Here is a 22668-nt window from a genome sequence, read left to right as displayed (position 1 = left end):
TAAGCAAATATAATACAAGTAGCCATGTCAGGTAAGCAGAAATAGCAAGCTCTGTCCAAATATATGTGCCTGTATTTTGCACTGTATATAGTGTAAACTGGCTCTAGACTGGGAAAGCAGAGCAGGAACCAACAGAGAGAATGAGCTTTAAAAAAAAGAATCTTTTGGAACTGCCCAATTTAAAACTGCACCAAGAAAAAATAAGGAAAAGAAACCCACCATGCTTTTCAACACCCACCTGCTAACTGCCTTAGTTTTGCTAACTGGCTGGACACAGATTCCACTAAGTACCATTTGCAAAGCCCTTGTGTTCTTTCCCCCACCTCCACCCCGTCCAAGTTCCTGAAACAGACCCACTCTGATAATGTTCTACCCTGGATGACTTTTATTTGAAATGAGCCTGGCTATTCTTGCCAGAGGCCTGACAGTTTAATTCAGTTTTAATCATTTCTTTAACATACTTCATACTGAGAATAGACATTTTCCCTCTTAAAGTGACAAGAGGCACACTCTCGCCCGGTGCACACTGTTCCCACCCATGTTTACACGTGCGCAGGTGCACTCACATCCATCCACGTGCACATGCAAATGCACATGCACCCCATCAAGTTTCTCTCCCATCAATTCGTGCCCTGTCACTTCTTCCTTTGCTCTCTTCACTCTCGAAGTGCAGGGCTCTGGTTTGGCGGTGGCACCCACATGCCACCCCTTTGAGAAAATGCCTGGTTAGGGTGATGGCTTCGTCAGCACTCGGAAGGCCGAGACTGCCAGCCCGCCAATTCCACCTCCTTTTCTTCCTGCGCCCAGGCCACACTAGGCGCCCCCTCTCCAGAGTGAAGGTCGGGGCTGCGCTGAGGTCTGTGACTTTCTGCTTCGTGGGATAGGGGCTGCTGGTCACTGCTTGGTCCAGGAGCCTAAGCAGGATTCAACGCTATGAGGGCTTTTAAGGTCCCCAAAGCCCAGCCTGGACTTGGACTAAAGAGACCAGCGCCTTGGTCCTGTCCGGGGGGGGGGGGGCCAGGACACACCTGGATTATTGCTAAGGGGCACGTTCTATCTGACATTGTGGGTGTCTGTAAGGCCGCACTTTCCAGGTTGTAGACACAAGTCCCCGGATGTCCGGGCGTCCGGTGGCGGGGGGCAGCGCCCTTTGCTGCCCTGGGTAAAAGAGAGAGTCGTGATGGAGGGATACGGGAGGCCTTGGAGCTTCGAGACCCTCAGAGCTCCCAGCAGGCCTGTGTAGTCCCTTCTAAATCAGCTTGAGCTGCGGGGCATGTAAATGGATAAGAACACATCTACAAAGCAGGCTACGCGTCCGGAAAGCCGAGATCCTCCCAGGCGGCCTGGGGTTTCTTCGGAGGAGCCGCTCCTCCTTCCCCTGAGGCGGGGCCCAAGTAGGCCCAAGCGCTGGGGGCGACTCCACCCCTGGGCCGCCGGGCCTCCAAGTCTCCGAGACTGCGATCGTGGCCTGGAGAAGCATCAGGTCGCTCGTCCTTGGGGTCACTTAGAGCCTGGGCCTGTAGCGGGCCGCTCGGTCCCAGCAGGCTGAGGATGCTGGCTTCAGACTCCCTAGCCGCGCAGAGCTCGGTGCGCAGACTCCTGACACGTCTGCGGCCCTACCTCCACCGCATCCCCCTGCCCGAGCCCTCTAGGCGGCCCCTTCGCTCTCCCAGGTTCGCCCTCGTCTTCGGGTGGGCTTCAGTAACCGGGTTTAAACTTACATGTAAGGCTATACTACCCGTCTAGGGCGCCGGCGAGTTTGGAGGCCCTCCGGGGTCCGGACAGCTCCAGATCTTTCGCACAGCCTTCTTTTACAAAGGCTAAACAACTCCTCCCAGTCGAGTCTGTTTCTCCAGCTTTTAAAAGTGGGCCTCCAGGGCAGGTTGCTAGGGAGTTGTTTTTGACCCTGAGGTTGCCGGGTCCGCTGGATGGCCAGTACGTGGATACCTCTGAGCACCGCCCTCTCAGGTTCCTGATTTTCTGGGTGCGGTGGAGAAACCGGGAGTTCCTTGGGAGCTACGGTTAAAAGGATCGCAGGGCGAAGCTACTGCCTGAATTATTGTACTGAAAGCTAAGAGCGAAGTCGGAGATAACGGGCATCCTACAGCGTGGAGGTTGAACTGAGCGAGGGAGAGAAACGAAACAATTCTTTGTCGTGTTATTTTATTCTACAAGAGATTTGCTCTATCCATACCACACCTATTTTTTTTGTTGTTGTTAATCCCGACATAAAGTCGAGTTGACACTATAGAACAAACTGAACAAGTAAATGCATGTTTAGTATTATTCAATTAAAAAGCGTTTTTAAATAGTTGTTTTAAAGAAACACTTTGGCTCTTTACATTTAAGCCTGGGAAAAGAAGTAGCAAATTGTCAAGAAAAGTACAAGTACGAAGTTACTTTAAATTGCTGAGACTTTTTTTTTTTAAGCGCAATGGAAATTTTATTGCATCTTAAAACTTATTTCACTTTGTGAAGTTTTTAGGGGTCTTAAAACTAAGTCCTTATCATTACAGACATAAAAATGAAAATCCCAGTTTTAAATTAACTATTATGATGGGCTAAAAGAAATGGAAGGCTCCGGAAAGAGCGTGCTTTTTCTGGCTATCTCATATAAAGGACTAAGCAATAATGTAAAATTTTGTTCTCCTAAATGTAAAGGATTTAAATATATCTTGAATTCTCTCTTCCTTCCCAAGAAAAATCTACGGGGTAAAACTTAAATAAATAAGTTTAATGCCACGCCCCGGAGCAGAGTGGACCCTACTAAATGCAGGAACGTGTACATGAGAAAAGACGGCCTGTTGGCTGTGAGTTCTCCCCACTCCTCAGAAAATTCTGAGTTGTAGCGGTATTAAGTGATAGTGGAGTGGGAAGGAATTTCAGGTGTCTTGAAAGATTCTTGATATTCTAACGTGGGGATCATTTCGGTTTAATGCTGAAGAAAGCTTCGGCCTTCTTCTTCGGCCTTCAGGAGCGTCAGGTCTCGGTGAGGAAAGCTGGAGATTCCCGAGCAGGACTGGGCTGTGGGAGGCAGGGAGACTGGGTTCAGCGCCGGGGCTGGTACTTTCAAGCCAGACGGCGGCGCTTTTCACTTTAGGTTTTTTGCGACCTTGTAAGGAAGTGGGCGCGGGCTGAGCGGAGTCGGCGCCTCCTGATTGGCGAGCCGTCTCGGTGACTGACAGAAGCCCGAACTCCGCCTCCGCCCCTTTATTGACACTAATGAGCAAGTTCTTCCCACCGCTCTCCTGCCTGGAAGTGCTGACAGATCAAGGCAACAAATTTCAATTACAATCCCTAATTTGTGTCCGCAGAGTGTTTTTTACCCATGTTAGTCCTCTCTGGCGCATCAGTCGAGGCAGATCTTGGAGCAGCCGGAGGAGGTGGAGGGGGTGGGAGCGAAGGAGTCCATCAGTGAGGGAGCGCGCGCGAGAGACCAAGGGAAGGAAACTTGGAGGGCGCGTTGCTGGTTCCTCGGATCCCAGCACCAGCGCGAAAGAGGAAACGCCAAATTTGTTTTTGCCCGCGGCGGGGCAGGGGGCAGATCTCGGTCTGCGGGAGGCCCTGAGAGTCGTTCAGATTTTGGTCGGGGAAGGAAAGCGAGTGTGTGCGTGTGCCTGTGTGTGTGTATATGAGCGAGCGGCGGGCGCCGGGCGGCGGGAATGGCCGAGAAGCGGAGGGGTTCGCCATGCAGCATGCTAAGCCTTAAGGCGCACGCCTTCTCCGTGGAGGCATTGATCGGCGCGGAGAAGCAGCAACAGCTTCAGAAGAAGCGACGAAAGCTGGGCACGGAAGAGGTGGCTGGGGCCTTAGATGACGGAGGCTGCAGCCGTGGCGGCGGCGCGAGCGAAAAAGGCTCTTCTGAGGGGGATGAAGGTACTGCGCTCCAGCCGCCGGCGGGGGCGGTGTCCGGGCCCACCCGGAGCTGCGCAGAACTGGAGCGGAGCTGCGGCTCCCGCGGAACCGCGGGTGAGTCGGCCCCTTCCCACCTAACTTCTTCCCCACGCGTACCCTCCCAGTCCCTCCAGCCAGCCCGGCGGCTGAGAACCTGAACTTCTGAGAGTTGTGGGCGTGCGCGCGCGCGCGCGCTCGGTGTCCCTACGTACCCGAGGCAACTCAGCCACTAACGCACTACCGGTGGGTGTCAGGGCGCAAAGCTCGCTGCTGCCTGGGCCGCTCTCGCCTGGCAACTCGAGTCACCCTCCAAACGGTTAAAATGCTGTTTTCAGCCTCGCTTCTCAGGCTGCTGCCCACTTGGAGACTCGCGCCCTCAGCGGCTGCAGTTTGCGGCCCTCCGCGGTACAGATCTGGGCTTTCCGCATCTGCCTCCCCTGGGGTTTCAAACCCGCGGGTGCTCTTTTTTTCTTTCCTAACCATTAAAAGCCTGGGAGTGGGGGGAGCTAAGGCATAACACCTCCTCCTACCGCAAACCGAAACGAATTCCTAAACCGTTTAGGCAAACCGGGAAGAAGACAGCGTTATTTGCAAACGTGGTTTCCCGAGGGGTAGCTGATCGCTTCCCTTCCCTTCCGCTCTGGATTCCCGCTGCCCAGGCGGACAGAGATCGTGGGCTTGTTTTTCGCGCTCTTCTTTTCCCAAGGCTGAGAAGCTCAGGAAGGCTGGAAAGTCTGCCAGGAGCAGTGTCTGAAGAGCTTTCTAGAGGATGCCTCCCGCCGGGCCCAAAACAAGGCGCTTTGGATGCCTATTGCTAAGGGAGGCCCGGGCGCTTGGGACCAGGGGCCTGGGGCCCGGGAGCAAGGAGCTTTTGCTTCGCGCTCTCCAGGCCTGCACTGGGGATCCGGACTTGGGAACTCATCTCTGGCTCAGTTGGGAAAGCATCCCAGACTCTAGCCGTGGCACAAAACTTATTTGGGGGCCGGCCGTGACCCGTCTGAAGCGAGGAGGGTGGGGTGGGCACGGTCCGCGTGCCTCTGCGACCCAAGAGGGCCCTACTTGAGCGTCGGGCGTAGTTGGTCACTTTGGCTGGCGGAATGGCTGTTTACCCCGGGCCTGTTTGTTATAAGGACCCGACGGCAAGAAAGCTTTCCTTTTCCTCCGGCCTTTTTCCTCTCCCCAGCCGCCCTCGGGTGTAACTGTCTCACCAGGCTTCCCACCTCGAGCCCTCACCCGTTACCCCTCTCTAACTTTTGCTGCCCAGGAAGCTGTGAGGACGGGTTCCTGCACGGCGCTTCCCCGCTGGCGTCCCCAGGAGGCTCCCCGAAGGCGTCCCCGGCGCCGGCCCTGGCCCGGCCGGGGACCCCGCTGCCCTCGCCGCAGACCCCGCGGGTGGATCTGCAGGGAGCTGAACTCTGGAAGCGCTTTCATGAGATTGGCACGGAGATGATCATCACCAAGGCGGGCAGGTAAAGGACAAACTGGCGGGAATGGCCCTGGCCCTGGCTTCACCCTACTCTTTGGTGGGTTAGGAAGAAGGGGCTGCAGCGCTGTGTGGCTTCTGGTTAGCAGTTTCTACGGACTAGACAAGGCCCTGGGTAGCGGTTCACTTTTGAGACCAGCTTTGCCTACCTAACCCTGAATGCAGTTGGTGAGGGGCACAGCCCGCCATGCTCTTCTTGGATGCTAGCGCGGAGACCGCTGTCGCCGCGGAGGCTGTGGCGGTTACTGCGGCTCTTTAGCGTGCATGATAGTTAATAGATTCGTGATCATACTTAGCAAATGCTCGGGCATGTATTTAGGCTTTAGTTATGTTTCTGGAACTATAGAACAGATAACGGGTACCCCCTTTTTTAAAATGCAGTTTACTCCTTAGCCAGCTATCATTTGCTTTTTTTAGATTTGAAGCTTCCATTTGATTCTTTATCAGAAGATTTGATCGCATTTGAGAACGTGATGTATTATGCTATTTTGATATCAGACTAAGATGAAAATTCCTGAAATCACTGGCAATACAGCCTGCAAAAATAATTGCCCTGATTTAAAAAACATTGTTTGTAGATCCTCAGTTAAATGGTTAATTTTTTTTCCTGAATGAAAGCCATCAAATCAGCCTAATTTTGCCGAGGAATATTTTTAAAAAAGGTGTCAGGAGTTATATCTGTTTTTTGAAAGTGTGAAATTTGCACATCCATCAGGTAGTAAAATAAATTGATTTGTTGCACAGATCATGTTAATTCGACGGAGGCACAGAAATATTTGCGTTCTAAAATTTTCAGTTCATTTGGTGCAGAGAAATCTATGAATAGTATCTTTTCTTAAAGAAACATTTCTTTAAGAATAAGCATACACAACTCTTTTAGGGAGTACACATGGCAGAAAGCTGGTTAGCATAAAAGTATCCAAACTTATTAGAAATTACAAAAACATATTTTATTGAATCCATATGCTACCTTCTACATTTTCACAGAGCTTTTATTAATGATCTAAATTCAGTCTTCAACAACACAAAGCAACAGTTGTCTTATAAAGGATGTAGTTAAAGACCTTTACTCTTTATCTTACAGGTGCACTGAAATAACACTAAAACAGCCAGCATATTAAACTGTTCTCATACCTAGTTAGGAATAATGGACTTTCTTTTCTCTGAAAGTGGTCTTTAATGGCATTGTTGTTATAGGAAACATTTTTTTGGTAAATAATAGCACTAAAATTTGGGTTTTAAGGTTAAATTAACAAAAATTAGATTAACTGGAAGGGTCCTAGACATAAATTGATAAATGAAAGTTAAAAAATAGAAGAAACAACTGCTCTATTTATTTTTTATATACAATAATTTGCTGTTGTATTCTGTGCTACTGTGCCCCTTTTAAAAGATGAATGCATTTACTTTAGCATCTCCTTTGATATACCTCTCTGAGAAGCTAAGAAAAATGTGAATTTTCATTTGTTTTAATTAGCAAAGTTTTGAGTAAGTGTGGTTAAAAAAGAAAGTATTTTCAGGGGATGGTGGGGAAGGAATGATTTTGTAAATATACATTGTGTTTAGTTTCTGCTTTCAATAAAGAAGTTTTACTATACCTTTCAAATTTAGAGCAACTTTTGCACTTCACCTTTACCATGCTGCAGACAGGAAGTCCTGTCTCAATAAAGAACATATTGTTTGGTTATGGCATGGCACATTGGCTCCTTGTGGTTTTTTATAACCCTTTTAAAATTTCACATTATAATATATTTGATCACTTTTAAAAATTCAAATTTTCTATTTCTATTATTTGGAACATTTTGTTATTTGTAGTATTAAAGTTAGTCTGTTTACTGATTTTTGTTTAAAAAATAAAGTGCTTTCTGTGCCATTATATGTCAGCGTGCAATTTTTTTTCTTTTGCTTTTAGCTATACTGACATTTCAGTAAACATGGAATGCAATACGGGGTACAACAAATTACGTTTAAGTGGCTCGGGTTTTGATATGTCCTGCCCTTGTATTCTTTGAATGACGTTACCAAAGTGAATGCTATACATTTGGTCCTATGAAAAATACAGATTCAAGAGTTTTCTGTGCTTATTCATTCTCCAAGTGTAATCATAAACAAACAAAACCCAAAACCCTCTTTCCTCCCCTCCGTTATACATAGGCGCATGTTTCCAGCAATGAGAGTGAAGATCTCTGGATTAGATCCTCACCAGCAGTATTACATTGCCATGGATATTGTGCCAGTGGACAACAAGAGATACAGGTACAGTGACTGGATGGGTACAGAGGAAAAAGGAAATGCAGGGATTTTATAGGCTACATCTGTTTGATCTGTGCTGGCTGATATTTGTTTCCAGAAGCCTGCAGAAGTCTCAGATCCATAATCCAAGCCTGTCACTTCCAGTAGTCCAGACTGTGCTTTCTCTTGCAATAAATGTGAAAAATTATTTTTTGCTTTGCTTTTAATAAATACAGAAATGTCTTTAAGTGTTGAGGAATTTTAACAAAGGGCCAGTTTCCTGTTGCTGAATGAAATGTGTCTTTTCCATTGATTCACATTTCGATTAGGATTTTGAGAGGAAATGTTGAGTATGGTTTGTAGATATACATAATACTGAACACATTGTTTCATTGTCCTTGTGCTTTTTTCATCTTTACATAAGTTCCCTTTATTTTGTTATGTACAAAATCATAACTGTGTGCAGGCTTTTTCCCTTTAGTTTGAGAAAATTATTGAAGATTTTTCACAATCTAGAATAACAAAATCTCAAAATTCATTACAATACGAAAACATTTTTAAACTGGTAATGAATTTTGTTACCATGCTGTTTTTTTAGTTGATAGTTAACAGTAATTTTTTAAAAACTTTGTAATGTTTGGATTTTGAGAGAATTATATTTATTGGATATCAAGTCGTAAAAGAAACAATCTTCAGTATCAGACCAATCTTTGCTTTTCCTTCTGCATGTAAGCAAGTCAGCGATTTTCAATGACAATTCTTTTCATTTTCCTGAGGAGTTAAAAATGTTAATATTAAAGAAAGGACACTTTGAGTGGAAGATCAAAAGATGTCACTTTAAATTTTGGTCTTCTTTCTTCTTAAAATATAAACAACTAGAAAATTTAGTAAGTTTTTAAATTAAATCAGATTTGGCTTTTATCGCTTTTTAAAAGTTGGGGCATTCCTTTTATAAAACAGGATTATGGTGTCAAAAGTATACTGATTTAATTAGTAAGGCACATATGAAATACTAAAGAATGGGTAATATAAAGGACAGTTTTATTATTTGTGTTTTGTATATAAGCTGTATCATTTATTTTAATTAAATAACTCATTAGGGAGTTTAGCTAAAATTATCTACTACATGACAGAAGCTACAAGGCATTGAAGTTTATTCTTTAAATGTGCTGGGTTTAAAAATGCATATTCTAATTTGGGTTTTGTGCTGAGGAAGAAATGTAATTCTTAATGAGCTTAGAAAATATTCCTTTCTCTTCTAAGTTTGTCTCCTATTTCTTTCTCCAAAACTTGCCTATATATTTTGGATGGTTTATTTTACTAAACTGATTCTTATTATTCTCACATAAAGCAAGAACAATTTTAAGTATTAAGATGGCAGATTTTAAAAGAAAATTGTAAAACATAAATTTGCTTTCATTAATATTGCATCTCAAGAGAAAATTTGTTTTAGTATTTATATTTAGAATGCTTCACAGAGAATATGTAACATGTAGTGTTTATTCCCTTAGTGGGTGTGGATTTTTAAATGATTCAATATGCATACTTTTCCAAGGATTTGATAGAGATGTTACTCTGTTTCTTTTGGTAATAGCTATATCCAGAGTGCTGCTTTTTCTTGCATTTCTAAGATTTGCATTGTATTTTCCAATCTTTTCAGCAATAGTAGAAGCATTGTTTTTGGCATATTCTCTCCTTTCAGAGTGGTATTTGGTCAATTTAAAAAGATTATGATTTGTTAGAATATAAAATTAATATTCACAAAAGCCCATGTACTTAGGGACTTATTTATTGAAATTACACTGTATCAGTTAAAGGAAGTTTTATTCCTATTCTTATTATTGTGATTATGTATTTTTCCCCAAGAAAAGGAATTAAAGAATAGAAACTTTATTGATCTAAAAAAGAGAATGAAATATATGACCATGATTGAAACAGTGGGCCTCACCAGAGATGTTATAAAAATATTTCATGCTATTTTAAAAAGAAATTTCCATGCTATACTGGCAGGATTCTCTGAGACTATTTGTAAATTGTTGCTTGAAATTGTATGCCATATTTTAAAACACAAATAGAAGAAAAACATCTAAGTTTATGACTTCATTTTCTACCCTTTTCAAAGTCAAATATTGACATACCAGTTTCTAGTTTTTGAATTAGTGTATTTGAAATTAACATTAAGAAATGATAATCTGAATATGATTAAACGTTATGGTCTTATATTATTACTTGAAACATTGTTACTTAAATATTCTTACAGAGTAATATAGTTGACATATATAAATAAATAGAATAGGATGTTTGTCTCTTAATTAGAAAGGCAGTATTAATTAGGTATACCAAAATTTTAAATGTTTGATGTTTATTTTAATTAGTGGTATAAAAAAATTTAAAAGAATTTTCTTACAACAGTCAAGAAAGAGAAATGTGGGAGATAAAGGCCTACGTTTTAGGATTATACAGATTAAAAATTAAGCTGAATATTCTCAGCTTATGGTGTAATAGGGTTAGAAAAAAAATTCTAAATGGTAATAGGTGAAACTTTTTCTCCTATGAAAATAAATTCATTGAAACTTCTGACAGTTTCCGGTTGCCTTTCTACCACCTATCTCATCAGTCTGTACATAACCTAAAATGGAAAGTGATAAAGTATGTGGGACACTTTAAGATATTTTGGGGATTTACTTAAAGGGAAGCTTGACCCCTTGCAGTTTCTTCACATCAATTGAATATCCAGATGAAAAATGAAAAATGTCAGAATGCAGACAGAATGTCTAACATGAATAAATATGATTCATAAGAATGCAGATATTTGCATTTATGGTGGAGATAGTGTGCATATTTTTCATTAAATCCTTAACATACCACTTTGAGTGGTCAATAGGCCACACTGCCTCAGAGAGTTTTTAAAACATGCTTGAATTCTTATTTTATATGCATTGACTGTAAAGAGCAAATTGTTGTATTTTAGACTTAAAAAAAGGTGCACATCTTGTCTGAGTCTATTGGGTTGGAAACTCCAAGAAAGCAATAGTCCACATTCTGAGCCTTGTCATTGCCTTCTAGGTATGTTTACCACAGCTCTAAATGGATGGTAGCCGGTAATGCTGACTCCCCTGTGCCACCCCGGGTTTATATTCATCCGGACTCACCTGCTTCGGGGGAGACTTGGATGCGACAAGTAATCAGTTTTGACAAGCTGAAGCTCACCAACAATGAACTGGACGACCAAGGCCATGTGAGTAGATGGCCTCCCTAATTCGCCCCCATTGGATGGGATAGCCATATCTATACTGCACTTGCCTGAGGAAGTGAGCTTTTCTGAAATTGTAATTTTCCTTTTCTGGTTTATCAGCCTGTGCATAATCAATGCAAAAACAAGGTTATATTTTCATCAGAGACTATGGCAGTGGCTTTACTCTGTGAAGCATTTAATAGGTAAAACTAGATAACTGCGTTTGTATTGGAATGAAAGAACCTTGAGCAGACATTTTTAGCCCAAACATTTGTTTGAAATCCCATGGAGTGCCAAGTAGTATACTCTGAATATGAGTTCTTGGCAGTTGGATGAACAGGTATAATGATTTATTATGTCCTGCCTGCATCCACTTCTTTTCCATCTGAGGCTTATTGCTTCTCGGTAATAGTCCAGGCTTATGCTATTTGTGTGTTCCATCTGCAAGCTCCCAATTGTATTGTAATGACATCCAATGTGTCAAAATATGTTATAATGATAATTCCTTTTAGTCATAAAACTGGTGAAATATTATATATACATACATACATACATACATATGTGTATGCTAAAGTCTGCCATTTCAATAATACAGTCGTTTTTAACACCTTATTAACTTTTATGCAGTATTGTTCCTGGGCAAGATTTCTACATTGTTATTTTAATAAGTAAGTAACTCTGGATACATGCTGATTTCCATTCAATGCCGACATTTCTATTAAGTTTCTGTTATTTGAGAGGGTTTCGATTGAGGCAGGATTGAAATGCCTTTTGAAGATATAATGTATATAAAAGGACTGCCAACTATTTCATTTCTCAAAGAGGTGACATAAGATAGGATATTTTCGGGCAAATCTTTTAAAAAAAATGCAAACTGTTATAAGCTAGTAAAACAGTGATGACAGGATGTGATTTGTAAGTTGCTAGACAATATCTTAAGCAACTGACCTTAATGAAGACATTCAAGTAAAATTTTGTTGTGGTACAAATGCAGTATCTGGATTTTTAAGACTCATGTCTCTCAAACTGCCTGTGCTTTTGTTTATTTGTTGCCTTTTAAGATTTAAAACAGGATCAGAAAGGTAACATAGTACATTTCATTTCTGAATTCAATTTCATACCCTATTTTTTGGTATTTTTAAAAATTGTAGTTAATTTACAGTGTTGTGCCAATTTCTGCTGTACAGCCAAATGACTCAAATGAATATATATATATACACATTCCCCTTTTTATATTATCTTCCATCATGGTCTATCCCAAAAGACTGGATAGAGTTCCCTGTGCTATAGTGTAGGACCTCATTGCTTATCTACTCTCAATGTAATAGTTTGCATCTACTAACCCCAGACTCCCAGTTCATTCCTCTCCCTCCCCTCTCCTTCTTAGTAACCACAACTCTGTTCTCCATGTCTGCTTCCATTTTGTAGACAAGTTCATTTATGCCATATTTTAGATTCCTTATAGATATTATATCATATGGTATATGTTTTTCTCTTTCTGACTTACTTCACTTAGTATGATAATCTCTAGTTGCATCCATATTGCCACAAATAGCATTATTTTGTTCTTTTTTATGGCTGAGTAGTATTCCATTGCATGTGTGTGTATATATATGTATGCAACATATACACCACATTTTCTTAATCCATTCATCTGTTGATGGAGATTTAGGTTGCTTCCACGATTTAGCTATTATAAATACTGCTGCTATGAACATATGGGTCATGCCCTATATTTTAGTGCATTATTTTGAATCCCTTTTTTTTTTTCTTTATATACATCATCAAGTTGTAGCACTTATTTTTCACTTGACACTTGTTTCTTTTGTTTTATTCAGAGAGCTAACTGTGAAATTTTACCAGTGCACTCATTGAGGGGTTTTTAATATAAATATACTCTACTTTTCTGAGTTCTGTAGTTTGAGAATATCTACTTAAAGGGATAATTGGGTTTAAAAACTATACACTGTCACATATAAAGTATAAACTCCTTTAAACAACTTAAACAAATATAGTCATTCTTTAATTCTAGTTCTTTCAGAACAAATTTCTGGCTTTATAGCTAATACCTAACGTATCTACAATATTAGATATATATCTAGTAATTTATCCATCTACATGATGTTAACTTCATAATTTCAGTAGACTTTATTTAAAACAGTATTCTCTAGAAAAACAGAACCAATGGAATATATCTGTCTATCCAGATCAGTTGATCGATCGATCTATCTATCTATCTATCTAACATCAAGAGATTTATCTTAGGGAACTGGCTTATGCAATTGTGGGGGCTGGTAGGTTGGAAATTCTCAGGGTAGATGCCAGGCTGAAGACCCGAGGAGAGCTCATTTTGCAGCCTAGTTCTCTAAGCAGAATTTCCTCTTCCTCAGGGGACTTCCTCAATCCTTTTCTCTTAAGTTTTTCAACTGAACGGATGAAACTCACCCACATTATGGAGGGTAATCTGCTTTACTAAAAATCTACTTATTTAAATATTAATCTTAACTAAAAAATACCTTCAATTCAACATCGAAACTTGTGTTTAACCAAATATCTCGGTACCATGGCCTAGCCAAGTTAACACATAACACTAATTATCATGCAGCATTTGTTTAAAATACAGAGCGGTTTGAAATTTGAACCACAATTGTTTATACCTAAATAATTATAATGGTTCACTATTAAGAAAAATAAAAATCAAAAAACAGGCAACATCTGAAGAAGTGTCATCTTCCAGTAAAATTTTTCTTTCAAGGTTGGTGACAGGATATAATAGTTTAATAAAGGAAAGTATTTAGTGTTTGTGGGGAACCAGGAGAGAAAGAAATGTACCTGTGCATTTTGGAAGCAAGGAAATTGCCTTTGCAAATTTGTATTTGTATGCCTCACTTGACACTAGAAGAGAATGTAGGAGGGAAAATTCTCTTGTCTGTTATTTATTTAAAAACAAAGGCTTTGTATAGTGTCATAGTCTCTGCCTTCAGTGACCTTCTAGCCTAGAGGAGGAGAGAAGATAGGCACCCAGATGATCGTGCTGTCAGTTCCTACACTATTCCAGCCAGGAGAGATTGGAAGGCCCCATGAAGAAGGTGTCTGTTGTGATACTTGCTCAGTTTGATGACCCCAAATAAGGTTGGATTAGAGATTAGGAATTTGTATCTTTTTTTTTTTTTTTTTTTTTGTCTTTTTGCCTTTTCTAGGGCCTCTCCCACAGCATATGGAGGTTCCCAGGCTAGGGGTCTAGTCAGAGCTTTTGCTGCTGGCCTACGCCAGAGCCACAGCAACGCAGGATCCGAGCCGCATCTGCAACCTACACCACAGCTCATGGCAATGCCGGATCGTTAACCCACTGAGCAAGGCCAGGGATCAAGCCCGCAACCTCATAGTTCCTAGTTGGATTCGTTAACCACTGCACCACGAAGGGAACTCCGGGAATTTGTATCTTATTCTACTGTTGATGTGATTCAGGGTCTGAGAAGACAGCAGTACTTTGTGGTGGGACTAATCGCAGTCCTTTTCCTGGTGCAGAGACCTCTCAGGGACTCTCACCCCACTGCCCTTATATGGTTGAGCACATTCCCCCATTCTAAAAGAAGTGACATTAATCTCTGATCAAGCTGTAGACTCTAGTGAGAGATGATTTTTTTTTTTTCTTTTTTTGGTCACACCTGCAGCACATGGACTTTCCCAGGCTAGGGGTTAAATGGGAGCTGCAGCTTCAGGCCTACACCACAGCCACAGCAACTGCCAGATCCGAGCCGCATCTGTGATCTGTGCTATAGCTTGTGGCAATGCTGGATCCTTAACCCTCTGAGCAAGCCCAGGGATCAAACCTTCATCTTCACAGACACTATGTCAGGTTCTTAACCCACTGAGCCACAATGGGAACTCCTGATTTTCTAATTTGTCTTTTAATTTACTTTCTAATTTTTCTGTCCTCTTAGTATCAGGTGTTACTCTGTTAAAGACATACAAGTGTTCATCATGGTGACTTAAGAACTCCATGTAGATCTAGGACTTTCATTAAACACAGAGAGGTTGGAGGAATCAAATTGTCACAGGGCTGTGAGTGGGCCTAGGAAGGCATGAAACATGATATTGTGCACCATTGTGATTTTCCCCAAAGTGATTTTTCATTTTTCCAAATAACAGGGATTGTTTAGAGAGGAACATGGGTGAGACTCTAGAAACATAGAAACACCCCACCACCCAAAAGCTGATCTTGAATGTCGTAAAGACTTTATTATCCCCCCTTGCTCCTTGGGTAACCTATCGTCAGCTTTATCTTGGACTGTATACAAACCAGGACTGGTTCTCAAGCTACCTCTGTGCAGGTGGTCAGCATGCTTGGGGCGTGGCGGCGGGGGGGGGGGGGGCGGTATTTCCTTCTCACCACATGCATGTTTTACCTGGGATTTGCTGTCCAGAGGGAAACATTTAGATGAACATTTCCCTGCAGAACAGAAGGCATGTAACAGGTAATGGTGCACCTTAAACCTTGACAGGACTCATACCCATAGTGCTGGGGTGCTTTGGAGGGAAGCATAGTCAGGCAGCCATAGCCTGGGAACCTGTAGGAGGGTCTCTTCTTCCAGCTACGGAGGATTCCTTGATACAGAGTCATCCTAGCTCTGAGTTTGTCCTCACCCTCTTCCTGTTTCTGCTTGAGAATCAGGTGAGGAAGCAAAAGATCACACGGGAGGTCGCTGAGATCTCCCTGATGGAAGGAATTTGCCACAGCTTAGAGGTCGAACATTAGTTCATGAGCAAATCACCTTTGTTCTTTGAGTCTTGGTTTTCGCATGGGTTGTACGGGAACCAGAGAATTTTGAGTGAATTAAATGTGCTGATGAATTTGAATGTCCATATTTGTTTTTGTTTTTTTTTTCTTTTTTTAAAGGAATCGGCTTTTATTTTATTTTTTGTCATTTCTTGGGCCGCTCCCCCAGCATATGGAAATTCCCGGGCTAGGGATCGAATCAGAGCTGCAGCCACTGGCCTATGCCAGAGCCACAGCAATGTGGGATCTGAGCCACGTCTGCAACCTACACTACAGCTCACGGCAACGCCGGATCCTTAACCCACTGCCAGGGATCGAACCCGCAACCTCATGGTTCTTAGTCGGATTCGTTAACCACTGCGCCACGACGGGAACTCCTGAATGTCCATATTTGTAAGGAGTGCTTCATATCCAGCATCACACCTGAAATAAAACCAAGGCCACTTTGTGATTGAGCTTAAGACCAGATGTATCTGCCTTGACCCCACCATTCAAAGTGAGTCAGTGCCTTGTATCACTAAACTGCAGGGAACCAGGTTTTTGTTATCTGTTCCTTCTGGGTTCTTTGCTTGACTTGTTCCAACACTGGCATTTAGGTCATCTAGAACATTTCCAGGATCAGCAGGTGGTGTTTCTCTTTTGAGCAGTTTTGTAAGGCACAGCTGAAATGTCTGTCAAACTATAGGCACTTAAGGCCCATCAGATAAAATATAAGTAATATGATGCTTCTTTTGACTCAAATTGTCTTTAACATGGAAAAAAATGTGTATTAACCTGTACATGGGAAAGCACCCAGTGTATTTGTGGACAAAGGTCTGTGTGTTTGTCTATACTCCTAGGTAATGCGCAAGAGAAAAAAAATCCTCCATCCAAATAGAACAGAGGGCATGGAACATGCAGATCAGCTATAATTATCTGAGTTTCAGTCATGGGCATTTTCATTGTGGTCTCCTTATTTATAAAGCCAGTGGTTCCCCTAGTTCTATTAAATAACCAAAATATTACTGACCACTTGTCATTGTAACTTTGGTAGTTCATTAAAAAGAAAACAATGCTATTTTATAAAAAAAGCGAGGCTTATTTAGCATTCCCCAACAATCTCCAGGGGTATGCTAAATTCCTATAAATAATATTGAAAGTACATTATTTCACTTGAATAATTTTCAGGTTACTCTTTGCAGTTACCCTTTAACATACAAACATCGGCACGCATAGCGATTTTGCACCCTACCCCCATATAGCCCACCTTAAGTCATTTTAGAAATTCTGTAAGAATATAGACAACATTAAAATTGATGTAGCTACATAGAAACATCTGCTTGAGAGAACAATAACTTAGTAAACGAGAACCAAGTTTTCCTTGACTAGTAAACAGAAACCCAAATCAATTTTTGTTTTCCTCATTCTAAGTCAGTTCATTCTAGTCTTCTGAAATTGGCCATGCACTTCATTTTTGTTCTGTTGAATGTAAAATGGCTTCTTCCGTTTTTTCTTCTGCTCTGGAAGTTGCTAATCATTAGAATCATTAGAATCAAACTTTGTTTCTTCAAACTTTTTTTTAACTCATAGCCAGACATACATCAGATGTTGGATTTTGTGCACACACATACACACAAAGAAAATACAGTATTTTGCCAAATGATACTTACCCTTACCACAAGCAGCCTACTCTATTTTTCTACTTTATTTTATAAGTTTTTATCTTAAAAAATTCCAATTGCAACACTTTAAATTGATTTTGTGAGTTATAAATGAGTTACCGAAATTCTCTCCTTTTTAGACCTGGAAAGTTGTGTGTCCCCAGGCTGTTGTCCCTTCATTCTTTCCTTATACTCATACAGTCCCTCCATCAAGCATGTCTGGTGAGCACCATCATTAGCTCTGCTATACAGGCATTTCCTCCACTGAAAGAAAATTTTAGTTTAATCAACTCCCAAACTGTTGGTTAATAACAGAGAGTAAAAACATCCTTATGTGACAAGGAGACACTCCTGGGGCACCCTGCAGGTAGAGGGATATTTGTGTTTGGGCTGACCAATGGCTCAGAATTGGGCCTATTAAACTGTGCACATCCTGAAAAACATGAGGCAGGCTGACCACCATGTTTTACCCAGTCTTTTGTTCAAGCATTTCTCCAAACTCCTAACACCTCAAAACCCGATTTCAAGGTGTACAGTTGAGGAAAGACATAGATTTGTTACCTAAACTCATTAGTGAATACCTAACCATGGATTCTGGGCAGCAACAAGAAAACCCTATCAGATCCGGGTATTTCTTTACCCCACTCCATCAACCTTGAAAATAGAAAACAAATAAAGAAGAAAACATTCACCCACAATTTCATCATCCAGAGATGATCATATCTTTGTAAGGGTCCTTTTTACTGTCTATTTTTATGTAGTTATGGTAAGTTTAAGAACAACTTGGATCCTTTATTCTAATTTAAGATTTAAAAAGAAGCATTGCATTATGTGGTTTAAAAATGTCCTAAAAGCATTAGTAATGGCTGAATAATCTGTATCCCATTGTGTGGACTTTCATTTACCTAACCGATCAACTCATGTGAGTGGTTTATAGTTTTTCCACTGTTATAAATGGTGCACTGCACATCTTTGGACATGAGATGCTTTTCTGAATTTGGAATATTTCCTTAGGATAAATTCTCAGAAGTGGAATCATTGGACAGAAGGCAGTTGAACCATATCATCAGATTCCCCTAGCTGAGTCTGAGAGCTTTTTCCTCCCGGGGCATCTGGGTTTTGGAAGCCTTGTTGTGATGCAAGCACGGACTCTGGTTGGCTCTGCAGGCAAACCAGAGACTGTGAAGCACACATAAAGGCAAACCCTGGGGTAACCTTAAAATCCCTTTGCCCTGGAGTGGGCATGCTGTAGTTACAACAGAGGAAAAATGTTCTCTGAAGAAAACCTTGGTGTGCGAATACTTATTTTTAGGAGATGGGTGTGGTGGAATTCAAATAATCATTTCAATCTCATTTTTAGTTTTATTGTTTTGGACTCTGTGTTCCATTTGGCTCATTATAAATAAAATGCCTATGAATTTATTCTTGTGTTTTCAGAAACAGAAATTTGATATTACATTCAGATGCTTGTACACAAGCTTCCACCAAAGTAATGATTTCCTTTTTTTTGTATTTTTATGCACAATTTGCAAATAATTTCCACGCTGTCCCATTCTAATTTTGATATACTTTATTAAGTTGGCACTTTCACATCCTTGGATATTTTTATTTCCAACATGGATTTGTTTTACACATTAAATAGTTAGTCATGGTGTTGAGATTGGGTAGAAATTGCTGACAAATTTGGCTTTTCTCTCCTTGATGTAGATTATTCTTCATTCTATGCACAAATACCAACCACGAGTCCATGTCATCCGTAAAGACTGTGGGGATGATCTTTCTCCCATCAAGCCTGTCCCATCTGGGGAGGGAGTGAAGGCGTTCTCCTTTCCAGAAACTGTTTTCACCACTGTCACCGCCTATCAGAATCAGCAGGTACTGTTCTCAGAATTGGTATCTTAGGAGAATTGGTATCTAGACTTTTTATCTCAGGTGCAGATAGAAAGCTAGCCATCCTTGTCACTGTATCTAAGTGTTATGAATTGTCATAGAGCATTTGCCATTTATGACACTCAGTGTGTGTGTGTGTGTTTGTGTGTGTGTGTGTGTGTGCGTGTGTGTGTGAATGATTCCTTAAGTAAAGCTACTCTAGTGGGGATTTCTTTAGACCAGAATGTGTCTCATGACTGGCAGTGTAGGTTTACTTTCTGTTTTGAGATGTGGAGCCCTGATGTCATAATTAAACTTAGAAAACATGTGTACTGACTAGAAACTAGACATGGAGCATATGAAGAGTAAGCTGTATCACTAGGCATGGAATTTGGCAGCTCACTCTATTTTAAAAGTGCAATCCAGCTATTATGGCAAATATTTCAGAAGCATTTATCACATATAGTTATTTTGGTATGTATACAAAGGTCTATCCACTTCTTTCAAAGCATGCCTCTAATTGTGATAGAGAATGATGCATAAGCTTATAGTCAGAGATGAGCAATTGTGGAGAAATCCTTTTATAAAATTAGAAATAATTTGAGAAGTGAAATATGTCTTTTCTAAATGAATCAGCTTATGTACTTCTTTTCTTTTTTTTTTTTTTTTTTGTCTTTTCAGGGCCACACCTGTGGCATATGGAAGTTCACAGGCTAGGGGTCGAATTGGAGCTGTACCTGCAGGCCTACACCACAGCCACAGCAACGTGGGAGCTGAGCCACATCTGCAACCTACACCATAGCTCCTGGCAACGCCGGATCCTTAACCCACTGAGTAGGGCTAGGGATCGAACCCTCATCCTCATGGATACTAGTTGGGTTTGTTATCGCTGTGCCACATGGGCACTCCAGGTTATGTACTTCTTTAAGGCTGTGTCAAGCACTTGGAGAATTGAAATGAGGCAATTTTTTGGTCCATGCAATTCTGGCCAGTTTTCATAAGAAATAGCAATGTAGTTGAGGCTGATGTGGTCGGTATTAGCTTTTTTTAAAAATTTCAATAGTCAGCAAAATTATTCTAGGCTTCTGCTTCTATTTACATTTATATACATCTCAGTTAACAATTTAAGGCTTTATAATCTCTCTATTGTGTTTCCTGTTGTTTTAAAGCTTCTTAGGAGATTGGGACACTATCCTGTGTGTCCTCCTTTAGGACTGAGTGGCTCATCTCTCTTCCATGTAGTGACACCAGTCCCATGGTTGAGGATGTCCTGGCCTCTCACACTCACGTTGTCATACTTTTCTATAGACTTTTAGGAGGGAACATGAAATTGACCTTTAAAAGGCTGGAGATAATTAGGAAGATTTCTTTAAAATATGTTAGGTGCAGAAAAATGAATTTTTTAAAGGAAAAACATAGTACATGAGTAGAAAAGAGCAGAGTCATTTAGTACCTTTTCTTTTTTGCTTTTTGCTGTTTTTGTTTTAGGGCCGCACCTGCTGAATATGGAAGTTCCCAGTTCCCAGGCTGGCCACAGCCACAGCCACAGCCATGTAGCATCTGAGCCGCATCTGTGACCTACACCACAGCTCACGGCAACACTGGATCCCCATCCCCCTGAGTGAGGCCAGGGATCGAACCATATCCCCCTGGATACTAGTCTGATTTGTTTCCGCTGCACCACAACAGGAACTCCCCATTTGGTACCTTTTAAACAACCCCAGTTCATCTTTTTTCTGTCTCTCTCTTCTCTCTTGAACACACCCAGTAACTATGTTAAGTATGTATTTTTCTCCCAGCCTCTGTGATACAATAAATAAGGTACATTTGGCTTTGGTACACACTGGTGACTAATACCAATTACCATGTGTTGACAAATCAATTAAGAGGGTGGAAAAATTAGACGAAATGGAATCGATAGTGATAAAATGCAAACATGTTCATTTTAAAACTGCCCAGCTACCATTCTGAAGAACTCATGGAAAACTGGTAAGTAGCCATGCAAATTTGGTTCCATGCATGGGCCGTAAAGTTTGGGGGTCCCAGCCCAGTTTTATGGCCAAGTAACCTTATGATTATAGGAAACTTACGCCAGTATAAAAGAAAACATAAAATTGTGATAGCAACTACGTATAAGTTGCTGTGAGAATTAGATGAAATGATATGCATAAAACTTGTATTACGGCACGCATGGGATATACTCAATAGATGTCACATCCATTGTAATAAAAGTAACGATAATGGTAATTGTGATATATGTTTATTTAGACAAGGCACCATTGTGCAAGTCTGTTTTCTTTTAAAAAGCACATTTTTAAGTGGACATTTAAATTATTAAATGTTCTTTAAGCATTATTTGAATAAATAGAGAATTGAGCTACAATGAATTATGAAGAGTTCTTTCAATGGCAGAGTGGCAGACATGGTAAATTATATTATCTCATTTATAATGTAATTTTATCCAAAACCTAAGACAATGGCATCTGGAGTACACCTATCTCAGGTGTTACATGGCAGGTTGGCAGATGACTGAGAGCAACACAGCACAACATAGGGAGATTGCAGGTGACTTTCCAAAGATGCCTCTCTTTGCCTTAGTGTCATCCAATAGTGTTTATTTGTCCTTAGCCAAAACCGTACACTCAGAAGCATGTTTATTAACTTTGTAGATTCCACCACACCAAAGAACACAGAAAACAAAGCATGATGTGCTTTTTATAAAATAGGCTGTACATTCTTTCGGGGAAGGTGGAGCTCTGGTAAGAAACAGTGTCAATTTCAAGATGACGTAACTAAAAAAATTGTTTTTAATGGAGACAATTAGACCATTTGTAAATTTTTTCCCTCAAATCTTATGGTCTCATTGGGCAAAAATCTAGCTTTGAGTCAACAAATTAGAAGTGTCGTTAAAATCAAGACAGTATTTATTCCTTCTACATGTATAAGATTGAATCTCAATATTCCAGTAGTGGTTACCTCTGGTTAGGCATTCACTGTAGTGCTCTCACCCGGTCACAACTCCACAGATGAAAGAGATGACGAGAATCACATCTCATCACAGATGAAAGAGGAGATGATTCAAGGAGAGACAAAGAAAAATAGGGAGGCAGAAAAGTTAAAGGAGTGTATATTACCTTTTTTTGAAGAAGAGAGGGATAGGTTAACAATACTAAAGCATACAAATGGCTGTTCAGTAGAAGCTGGGTATTAGCTGTTCCCCCACACCACTACTGCAGGACAAATAGACACACGTCCCAGAGTTAAAGGGAAAAAAACTTTAGTTCAAGGAGAGTGTCAAACAAAGGGCAAATTATCAACAGATGATTTAGAATCTCCTTCTCCAGGGATATTAAAAGCAAAGCAAAGTTAATCTATTACAGAGCTTGACTAGAGGTAGGGGAATGTCTTTTCATAGCAGATGAATGTCAAGATAATTTCTGAAATTTTTTTGTAGCTTTGCTCCTAAGATAATGAAATACCTGAGAAATAGGGGAGAGGAACACAATAGAATCTTCTGACAGTTCATTTTGGAATT

The 22668-nt window shown here is 40.9% G+C and overlaps 1 protein-coding gene across 1 annotated transcript in view; it reads left to right on the top strand.

Annotated features, from left to right (window-relative positions):
- Nucleotides 1-3239: 3239 nt before the first annotated feature.
- Nucleotides 3240-22668, top strand: part of TBX18 (T-box transcription factor 18) — a 30537-nt gene continuing 11108 nt past the window's right edge. Inside the window, exons 1-5 of the mRNA XM_001926951.5 lie at nt 3240-3969; nt 5159-5363; nt 7532-7633; nt 10676-10847; nt 18972-19139. Coding sequence (XP_001926986.1) covers nt 3663-3969; nt 5159-5363; nt 7532-7633; nt 10676-10847; nt 18972-19139 — 954 coding nt within the window. The 5' untranslated portion in view covers nt 3240-3662. The remainder of the gene's footprint in view (nt 3970-5158; nt 5364-7531; nt 7634-10675; nt 10848-18971; nt 19140-22668) is intronic.

This window comes from Sus scrofa, chromosome 1, assembly GCF_054392235.1.
Source record: "Sus scrofa isolate SSC_HxYL_T2T_F1_AM1 chromosome 1, Sscrofa_HxYL_maternal_Yorkshire_Landrace_v2.0, whole genome shotgun sequence".
Taxonomy (NCBI): Eukaryota; Metazoa; Chordata; class Mammalia; order Artiodactyla; family Suidae; genus Sus; species Sus scrofa.
Note: the sequence above shows the minus strand (reverse complement) of the source record. Positions and strands in the feature narration are given on the sequence as shown.